We start from the raw sequence: 10,812 nt of genomic DNA, 5'->3' as shown, positions 1-10,812 counted from the left end.
AATGTGTCAATATTCATAAATTATTAACTGGAAAAAGAAAAAGACACGTTAGCCAAACATAACTAACTTGCAATTAGGAACATTCAATTATTTGTTGTTGTTGTTCTTGAGATGGGAGTCTCCCTCTGTTATCCAGGCTGGAGTACAGTAGCTCCATCTCAGTTCACTGCAATCTCTGCCTCCTGGGTTCAAATGATTTTCCTGTCTCAGTCTCTGAGTGGCTGGGACCCAAAAGTTCTGGGATTACAGGCATAAGCCACCGCAGCAAGTCCACATTCAAATTTGACATTCAATTATAAAATATTCTGGCCAGGTGCAGTGATCCCAGCCTTTAATCCCAGCACTTTTTGAGGCTGAGGCAGGCACATCACTTGAGGTCAGAAGTTTGAGACCAGCCTTGCCACACTGGTGAAATCCCATATCTACTAAAAATACAAAAATTAGCCCCAAAATTAGCCAGTCATGGTGGCTCACACCTTACTCTAGGCTACTTGGGAGGCTGAGGCAGGAGAATGGCTTGAATGTGGTAGGCAGAGGTTACAGTGAACCAATATCATGCCATTGCACTCCAGCCTGGGCAACACACCGAGACTCCAGCTCAATAAATAAATTTTTAAAAATACAATATTCTTTTGGAATTTATGAAAAAATCCAATAGGTACATAGTGGCCTGAAACTACAAATGGCACAAATGTCTATAGACATGACAAGATACAAAATGTGACCTAAGTTGTTCAGAAACCAGAAAAGCTATATTGTGCTTACACTTTCAGTTTGCTAAAAGACACAACACTGGGGTGAGAACAAACTGAGTTACACTTGACACAACAAAACCCAGACCTAGGCAGAATAGGGTTTCTACAAAGTATGGGACCTGACAAAGAGTAGGTCTTTAGATGAGACTGAGTCCAATACGAGGTAGAAGAATGCCTTCACAAGTGTATAGTACTCCGGGGTGGAAATCACAGGAGCGAAGGCATACTTAGAGCACCAAACAGCTAAGCAGTTGATGCTGACAAGTCTACCAGTATCTGCTAGGGCCCCAGATACCATATCGGAGTTTGAGGGATTCCAGTCTTCAATAAAACCAGAAAGAGACTATGGAGAGAGTAGGAAGGGCCTAACTGGTAGAAGGACTGGTTATGTTACACCAAGTACCAGTCATCCTGACAGGTGCAAAATGCAGGGAGTAGGTCTCTGAAACAAGACAAAGCCCTAACCATAAAAACTGAGGCTTTAGGTCATGGTAGGACTTAATGCTAAGTTCCAGAGCATTGTGCTCAAGATGTGTAGGTTCTTCATCCTACATTTAAGATTTATTTTAGAGGTTAAGATGATATTAAGACTGAAGGTGATTGTTAAGTGGCTGGAACTATGGACAGAGTATCATTATAGAGGCTGGGGACCAAGAAAGGTCAACCTATAATAAGCATTTGCCTAACTAGAACTGAATGTTAGAACTGAATATTTTAATATGTAAACATTTTATTGCTATCAGAAATAATCTTACTATATTCCTCCCACCTTATACCACCAGTATAATCTGAAGTAGCTATGGATTCCCTTGATTTCCACTGGAACATAGAGAAAAGAGACACTATTTAGTGTGCAGATATTTAGTGTGTATTAGTCTCACATTACATACAAGCATGGAAGCAGTCTATCTGAGGCATGAAACTAAATTGAAAGGAGAAAATAAAACTTCAAAAACTGTGTATAGTGTAAGCCTATCTCTACACTGCCAGCCCTTTCCGAATTTATTCTCCGATAAGCATCACCCACCCACATATGATCACGGAAAAAAATTCCTGTCTCGTAATACTAGAAGCATTATTGGAAGAGATGAGATAATAGGTCTATAAATACAATACTTATCTTCAGAGGTCCCATCTTGAGTTTATCCTCTTGTGGGCTCTTGGCATTCTGTACCTTCTCATTCACACTAGAAAAGTCCCTCAGTAGATCAATTCAGTGCCATACATGTTGGCTCACGCCTGTAATCCCAGCACTTTGAAAAGCCAAGGTGGGCGGATCACCTGAGGTCAGGAGTTCGAGACAAGCCTGGCCAGCATGGTGAAATCCACCTCTACTAAAAATACAAATATTAGCTGGTTGTGTTCTCTTGTAATCCTAGCTACTCTGGAGTCTGAGGCAGGAGGATCGCATGAACCCTGGAGGCTGAGATTGCAGTCAGCCAAGATTGTACCACTGCCCTCCAGCCTGGACGATAGAGTGAGACTCCATCTCTAGGGGAAAAAAAAATGATCAGTTCAGGTATCTCTAAATGCTTACCACCAAGAAAAGTGATTATATCCATAGATTTCCTCCCCCAAACCAGTTGATCCCACACAGAAATCACCAGCAACTCAGCCCTAACTCATTTATCACAGTTATAAGAGAAGTTAGTGAGAAAAGCACTAACTGGGGAAACAAAAACCAAGGCAATCCAGGTCAACTTGGGCTGACTGCAGACATCTCTTTCTTTCTTTGAGCACACAGCACAACTCACCACAGTGCCTTTTTCACACACCCCTCTTTGATTTCCTCCACAAAACCTATCAGGTCAAGATAGTTCATGATGTCTCAAAATAAACAACCATTACGAGAAAAATGTGCAGTTTGTCTTACAATGTTGTATTCCTTAAAAATGAAAAGGAAAAAACATATAGTAAAACCAGGGCATTTAAAAGCAATCTACAGACTGGGTACAGTGGCTCACACCTATAATCCCAGCACTTTGGGAAGCTGAGGCGGGCAGATCACGTGAGGTCAGGAGTTTAAGACCAGTCTGGCTAACATGGCGATACCCCAGTCAGTCATGGTGGCCTGCACCTATACTTGCAGCTACTCAGGAGGTTGAGGCAAGGGAATCACTTGAACCTAGAATGTAGAGCTTCCAGTTAGCCAAAATGATGCAACTGCACTCCATGTGGGCAACAAGCATGTAACACTGTCTCAGAAATAAATAAATAAAAATAATAAAATAAAAGCAATCTACATTCTATAAACATACTAATGAATGATATAAATGAGGCAATATGACCAAAAAAATAGAAAAATATGTTATGATTATTTTCTTCAGTGCAAAAAAAGTTGTGGAAGTTTCTGGACTATCTAGCTACGTAAAAAATATTGAATTGTCTGTTCTGTTAATACAAAATAAGGGTGTGTAAGTGTTTCTCACAGAAACCAAAAAATCCACACAAATCTCTTTGTTCCTGTACACTCACCTGGCCTCTTTCCAATTCTCCACTAAATTCAACTCTTCATTTTGCCTGGCCCTTGCACCCAAGCATGGCCGCCAGGGAATTCTAAAGGCCCATGATTCTGTAGTGGCTGTTTGCAAGGGAGAGGAGGTTATAAGTAACTGCCATACTCTGGATCCTCAAAGTGAGAAGAAAGACAATACCCTGAATGCCTCTGACATATAAAACAGCAGGATAGCAGGACGTCTGTGTGGCCCAAGGAGCCAGAGGTTGGAAACTATGGGCAAAAGAATTGTGAACAAAGGCTAGAAGAGGGAAGGTCTGCAGTCAGCCTTGTCTTTTACATCTCTGGTCTTTACTTCTCATGAGCAGAGTCCGTTTTCCAAGTGTCATGACACGGAAAAGAAGACCTCTGCTCTGGAAGTTGACAGGAAGTCATATCCACAAGTGTAAAAACGCAAGATCAAGGCTTGGCCCAGAAAAAATGACTACAATCAAGGGGGAAAAAAAACAGCAGAAGAGAGATCCAAGTCCAACCTGACCGAGCCTGGGCCAGCCCAAGGAAGGTAGGATTCAAGGAGAAGAAATTAAAGGAGAGGTGCTTTGGACCACATCATTTCCTACAAGGAGCAGTCAACGAACTTTGCTCTTCAGCCAAGGTACAAAAGAGGGCTCAGTAATCTCTTCCTTTGGCCCTTAAAAGCAGCAGTAAATTCATTAATCAGATTCACTGAAATGCCTTCAGAACAACTGTAATTGCTCAGCTTAGATGTCCCTTTCCTTTCTCTGCAAGGATACTGTGTATGTACTATACAATTATAAATGTATAGCATTATATACTATGAAATATGACATAAAATATAAATATTGGTCAATGGTATTAGTGAACATGTATAAGAAACACTGAGATGATCTTGCAGGATTTCACCTCCCTGGAACTCAGCCACTTAGTACTGTTTCAGCTTTCCTACCACCTCTGCCAGCCAATCCCATCTTCTTGGGAATCTGCCCTCCCTATTGGCTGTCACACACCTTTAAACTGCCTGCTTTGTGACATCATTCTCTCACCAGGCCTACTGCCACCTGGTAGAATCTTGGGGTAGCCTGTAAATTTGTATCATCGCAAGTGGCCAGTGACCAGTTTGACCAGTGGCCTTCATACTGGACACATGCACATCTTGGCTTCAGCCACCCAGACATCCACTAGGATAGTCTCTTCATCCCTTGCATCTACAGTTGATGTTTCTTCTTCTCTGACCATGTCAGGTAAAGAGAGAAACTTTCTTGACAGTGTTTCATTTGACTTCTTTACCCTTAACTGTAGATTTCTTTACCCCTATAGTCCCAAACAGCTTGGAATAATAGGGAAAGTATTCAAGTAGAAATCTAGAGACCTCATTTCAGTTTTGGCTTTGACATTTACTAGCTGTGTGACTTCAGAGGACTCTTCTATTCTCTCACAAAATCTGTTTCCTCATCTGTTACATTAGCATAATAGATTGGTTATTCCCTCTTGCCCCTTTCTTTCCTAATGCTGAGTCGTAAAGGGCACAAGTACAGAAAATGAAATCAGACACTTTTTGAGGGTGCTTATTTCAACAGAAACAGAGAGAAAACCTAAGTGGCGTCGAAAACTAGCAAGGTATTCTGAGGTGTTTCATGAGTAATAGACTCCCTCCACTAATATTTCAACTTCACTATTTTAAATTTAGTAATGTTTTACATATTCAGCCAGGCACAGTGGCTCACACCTGTAATCTCAGCACTTTGGGCGGCCATCTCCCTCGCTAATATTTCAACTTTACTATTTTATATTTAGTGAAGTGTAGTGATGTTTTTAATATTCAGCTGGGCATGGTAGCTCCCGCCTGTAATCTCAGTGCTTTGGGAGGCCGAGATGGGAGAATTGCTTGAGCCTCGGAGTTTGAGACCAGTCTGGACAACATGGCAAGACTCTATCTCTATCAATAAACAAACAAAAAAAAAATCAGCCAGGTGTGGAGGCACGCCAGGTACTCAGGAGGCTGAGGTGGGAGGATCAGTAGATTGTTTGAGCCCAGGACGTGGAGGCTGCAGTGAGCCATGTTCACACCACTGGACTTCAGCCTGGATGACAAGGCAAGACCCTATTTGAAACAAACAATCAGAAGTAATATTCACAGTTTGGAGATACCTCTCTGAACTAAACGGAGAGAAAATGAAGATTACTGGGTTATGAGGCACATATGCTAGGGTAAGGAATTTGGGATTTTAAATGAAAGTAGAAAGACAGGGTCCCCTACACTTTTCCTTGGGATATGCTCTGGAGAATTACACAATGATTTCAAGAGAAAAAAAAAGCATATTTTAAATTTTAGAAGAAAAGCAGAAAGACAACAGAGTGAAATCCACTCAGAACAGGGCAAAATGAAGTTGGTGTTAGGAAATGCTGAGATAAATAAACTAGGAAGGAAACAGGCTACCACAGAGAAAGCAGCTTATCAGAAGTCACATTCAGTTGATTTTTTCTGTTGCCCTTTTGAATATAGATGACACTTGACAGTTTTTAATATAAACATTTTAGACATGTGTTTTAGAAATGATGCTTCCAGGCTGAGCGTAGTGGCTCACGTCATAATCCCACTAATTTGGGAGGCTGAGGCGGGCAGATCACTTCACATCAGGAGTTTGTGACCAGCCTGGCAAACATGGTGAAATCCTGTCTCTATTAAAAATGCAAAAAATTAGGCAGACATGGTGGTGCACGCCTATCATCACAACTACTCAGGAGGCTGAGGCATGAGAATTACTTGAGCCAAGGAGGCAGAGGTTGCAGTGAACCAAGGTCAAGCCACTGCACTCCAGCCTTGGTGACAGAGTGAGACTGTCAAAAACAAACACACAAGCAAAAAAAAAAAAAAAAAAAAAAAAAAAAAAAAAAAACAACACATTTCTTCTGAAACTATTAGGTAGTATTTTGACTTAGGATAAAAAGCCAGGTTTCAAGAGGGCAAAGAACAACCATTCAGATTTACCAATGGCCTGGTTTAAATATAAATGCTAGTAAATGTCACATGACCTTTAAAAGCAAAATGTGACTGTAAGGAGTATAAAAGTAATAGCTGTACTATATCCTCATACGTCAAAATTACCATATTAAAAGTTCTATTTCTCCTGGTTTCTGGTCTATGCTCACAGAAGGGTCCTGACAAGGAAGTCATGGGAATGATGTTAACATACTGGTAAAACTTAAACAGGTCAATCGGACCTCTCTCAGCCTCAGTTACTCATAAAATGAAAATGTTAGAAATTCTCTAAGGACTTCCCAGGTTTAAAATGCTCCAATTCTAGGAAATAGTTATGAGGCAACACTGGCTCAGGTTCAAGTGAAAGATAAGGAAGGGGAAAGTTGCTTCTAGCCTAGGAAATAAAGTACGAAGCCAGACCACTTAGGTCTTCTGCACATCTGTGACCAAACTGGACACAAAGGCAGCTCATCACAAGAGGACCAAACTGCTTCGGCACTCAGGGCCATCATAAAGTGCTTGGCTTTTGGAATCTCAGTGAGTATTTGTATTAGAGGCTTCTTGATCGAAACAACCTTATGAAAATGCTGTTCTCCAAATCAGGTGAAAATTTTTCAATCTCATAATTTTATTCATCTCTCTCTTCTTTCCTACAGAAGATTTCCAAAATGCCTCTTTAGTTGGAACTGCAAATTCTCTGCAGCTCTCACTTCCTGTGGTGAGCGATGCGGCTTCCTTTACAGGAAGCATCTCCAACTTCTCCAGAGCCTCTGCTCCAGCTGTTAGCTCAGCATGGCTACTGCCATCAGCCTCTGGCACCTCTTTCCAGCCACTCACGGGCAGTGCCTACCTTTACCAACATTCTAGCACAACTATGTTGTCTGGGGTTAGTGGCCAGAGCCACTGCTCTACTTCAGCTGCCTCTTCCTCAGGCGTTTTTGAGTGGGACATTACAGCAAGCACAGCACAGAAGCCATCCTCACTCAGGGACTTCACTGTGACTGTCATTGACCAGAACACAGCTGTCTCTTCCATGTCTATGACAGCCCAGCATGATAAAACTTCAGATGCCAATATTATAGTCCCTCTGTATCCAACACTATCTGCCAGCCTTGTTCAGGGGACACAATCTCAAATTCCAAAGCAGCAGGGCCATAGCCTGTCACTTCCCTACCAGAAAGGAAGCCAGGTCTATTACTATAATCTAGGCACACTGGGGCCTCAACTATCTGGAGAACCTGGTCCCTGGCTGCAATCCTATGGCTCTGTGTCATACACAGGAAATAGGGTATCAGCCCATCAACCAGAAATGGTGATGGTGCTAAAGGAGGTTCAGCCCACAAATGTTCTACCAACAGTCTCAACTACTGGCATGTATTACCCTGTGTCTGCTCAACCCATCACAGAAACCAGTTTTGAAGGTGAGTACAACCAACAAGAAAGGAGAGGAATAAACGCAGCATTCAAAGGGAGGGTCAAATCTATAGCCGAGTGGTAAGTCCACGGATAGGCAGAATTTAAATCCTGAGACTTCAATCACTATTCTTGGGCATTGCTCTCCATTTTCAGAGTCCTTCAAAGAACACCTTCAAAATGGGAAAGTTGAACACTATAATGGCCGTCTATGCCATATATAAGAGAGTCCCAAAAGATACAACACTTTATAGTGCCCTGGCTGATCGGCTCCCTTGCACCAGACTCTGTAACTTCCTTCCTTAATCTATTACTTTAGTCTCTTTGGAAGGCACTTCAGAAGTCTTACCTTGGCAGTGACATTTTTATTTTCCTTAACTTACATTAGGACTTAAGGCTTTGTGCTCTGACATCCTCTCCAAAACAAAAAGGCTCAAAATCTGTGCTTGCTTATATATTTCATGTGGAAGGGCTCCACTCTCTCCCCTAGGCCATGGCATAAAGGTTTCTTACTCTCTCAGGAGAGTGAAGAGCCTGGAAAGGACCCTATATGAGAATGTGAGGCTTTATCAAACATCTCCTATTTAAAAATCACTTTCACTTATTTGGTTTACAACAACCCTATGAAATTCAAAGAAAGCCAAGGAACAATCACATCAAACGATAACCAGTAAGAGAGCAGTCACTGCCTATCCCCTACTGCAGGGTCTTGTCCATGGTCCTGAAGAAGAGCTGGTAGAAATGCCTTGCCCATGTTAGAAAGGTATCTGACTGCTGCATTTGTATGTAGGGGGAGCATCTCACTTACCAGGGATTGACTTCTTCCTTGATTCCTTTGCAGTGACGGAAACTTCCCTGGGGATGGATACTTCCCTGGGATTGCAATCTCCAAGCCAGATATTTTGTCTGGCACAAACTTCAGAATTCTCCAAGTCCTGCAGTAGCAGAAATAGCCAGTTATTACTTGAGAGTAATCCATCACCTGAGCTTGGGGACATTTCGACGATAGTTCCAGTCCAGAGTCCAACTAATCTCTTGACAGTGTCTCCAGCTCCAAGCCAGGACAAAACCGACAATAAGGATTTGAATGAGACGAAAACTAAGCTTTCAAAGCCTCTAGATGCCTACCAGGTCCCAAGGGAAAATCAAGATCCTCCACTGCTTCCTTTAGAAATTCCTGATATTCACCAGCTTCTGTACTGCATTGATCCTCGTGGCCAAGAGGAGCAGCCTGGTTCCAAAAATGCGAATCGGAGAAAGAACAGCCTGAGTCTTGAGGGCCAAGGGATACTTCACAATGGGATCGAGTCTAGCAGTGATCTTGCAGACATCACTACATTGGTGGAGGATACTCACCTCCCCTCGATTTTCAGTTCCTTACAAGATCTTGACCGACCCCAAAGTCCCTCCATCTTCAGTTCCTTACAAGATCTTGACCAACCCAAAACTCCCTCCGCAAAGAAAGCCAAAGATGCCAGTGCCATCAAGGTAGGTCATGTGCAGGAAAAGTCAAGTGTCATAAAGGGTCACTCTGATCAAGTCAGGAAGAACAAGCATAAAGCTGCCGAGCCTATCCAGGGTGCTCCCAAGGCCAAAATCCAGCCAAAGAACCCAGAGAGCCTGTTAGAGGGAGAAGTGGCTGTTTGCAGTGCTGCCGGCAGTGACAGCGCTTCTGTGAGCAAGGGCAAGCATTCTAGCAACAAACCTCACAAAGCCACATCCAACAGGAGCAGCACAACTAAGAGGCATGGGCAGGAGAAGACCAAAAGGAGCAGAGAGAACAGCTCCAAGAAATCTGAAGACAGTAAGCAGTCAGGGACCAAAGTCGAGGTAGAAGAGAAGCAAGCCATTCCCAATATGAAGCGGAAGAAATATCAACCTGAGCTTAGCCAAGAGACCTTAAAAAAGCCACAAAGATCCCTAGACATGCACATGCTAGAGTCCATGCAAGTATTCCATGCACTGGGGAAAAAGATCAACAAGAAAACTGGATTATCTTCCTCCCGGACTCTGGGAAGCTCAAGCAACACCCAGAACTCCCGGCCATTCTCAGCTTTCCAAACATGGCTGGATACCCGACGTCAGGGGAAAGGCACGGAGAAAACTCAACTCAAGGCACCGAAACTGGATGATAATGCTGAACAAGAGTGTCCATCTCCATCACAGAATGAGTTGCCACCACCTGGGAAGGTCAAGTTGGTACCTTTGCCCTTTCCAACCCTGGACAAACCGCAAGCTCGACCTGTTTTTCGGCGGCCACACCCTCTGGCCTCACTTAGGCCTGCTGTGGCTTGCCCTGCTCGACATGGTTCTACTAACTCAGCTCAGTCAACTGATGTCAATCCGTTCCAACTGGCTCCTACCAACATATCTTTGACAGGTCCTGCCAGAACAGCTCAGCCAATTTCGACCAATGCAACCCAACCTGGTTCAGCCAACCCTAACCAGCCTCCTACTACCTCTCAGTCTGCTGCTTCTAGGCCAGCACCCTGCAAAACATCATCTTGCTCCTCTCTCCGGCGGGAGCCTGTTTCCACTGCTCTGACCGATCTCCAGTCACTGCCCAAGCCTCAATATCAATTTCTAATCCAAGACTTCAGCTTACAATCCAGGCCGTGGAGGATACCCGACATTTCTGGGCCAGTAGTGTCAATGCCCATCACAAAGGAGCAGAGGCCAGACCGCGAGGCCATGAAGAGGAAGGCTCAGCAAGAGCGTGAGAACGCTGCCAAATACACCTCGTTTGGGAAACTGCAGTTCTTCATCCAAAGGGAAAAAGATATGGAAATTTCTCAATACTACGGCTACAGAATCTAAGAGCTGCTGAGACTGTTGGCTTTACTTTGGATACAAGCTGGTTTTCCAAATAACTAGATACTAATTTATTCATTCCCATAATACATTTTTAAAACTTAATATAGAAATCTAATAGAATTAATAGATAAGTAATAAAGAGGCTTTTGAGCTTTGAGAAGATGTTGACTGTGGGTTTTCTTTTGGGGGGTTGGATCAAAGGCTGCCTTAGAAGGAATTATGGCTGGGCGCGGTGGCTCATGCCTGTAATCCCAGCACACCGGGAGGCCAAGGTGGGTGGATCACCTGAGATCGGGAGTTGGAGACCAGCCTGGCCAACATGGTAAAACCCATCTCTACTAAAAATACAAAAAACTGGCTTTTTGTGGTGGTGG

At 43.2% G+C, this 10,812-nt stretch overlaps 1 protein-coding gene across 1 annotated transcript; it reads left to right on the top strand.

Moving 5' to 3' along the window:
- Positions 1-4,115: 4,115 nt before the first annotated feature.
- Positions 4,116-10,441, top strand: LOC101051776 (uncharacterized protein C2orf78-like). The gene is made up of 3 exons (XM_074398256.1): positions 4,116-4,472; positions 6,868-7,632; positions 8,466-10,441. The coding sequence occupies exons 1-3, from the start codon at positions 4,376-4,378 to the stop codon at positions 10,439-10,441; spliced, it is 2,838 nt and encodes a 945-aa protein (XP_074254357.1). The 5' UTR covers positions 4,116-4,375.
- The last annotated feature ends 371 nt before the right edge of the window (positions 10,442-10,812 follow it).

The sequence above is a fragment of the Saimiri boliviensis genome, chromosome 1 (genome assembly GCF_048565385.1).
Source record: "Saimiri boliviensis isolate mSaiBol1 chromosome 1, mSaiBol1.pri, whole genome shotgun sequence".
In the NCBI taxonomy this organism is placed as follows: domain Eukaryota; kingdom Metazoa; phylum Chordata; class Mammalia; order Primates; family Cebidae; genus Saimiri; species Saimiri boliviensis.
The sequence above is the reverse complement of the archived record's forward strand: the minus strand, read 5'-3'. Positions and strand labels throughout refer to the sequence as shown.

Coding starts and splice junctions, on each gene's coding strand:
- LOC101051776 (XM_074398256.1), top strand. CDS start 4,376: ATGCACATCTTGGCTTCAGCCACCCAGACATCCACTAGGATAGTCTCT. Junction 4,473..6,867: donor TTCTTCTCTGACCATGTCAG/GTAAAGAGAGAA, acceptor TCTTTCCTACAG/AAGATTTCCAAAATGCCTCT. Junction 7,633..8,465: donor CACAGAAACCAGTTTTGAAG/GTGAGTACAACC, acceptor ATTCCTTTGCAG/TGACGGAAACTTCCCTGGGG.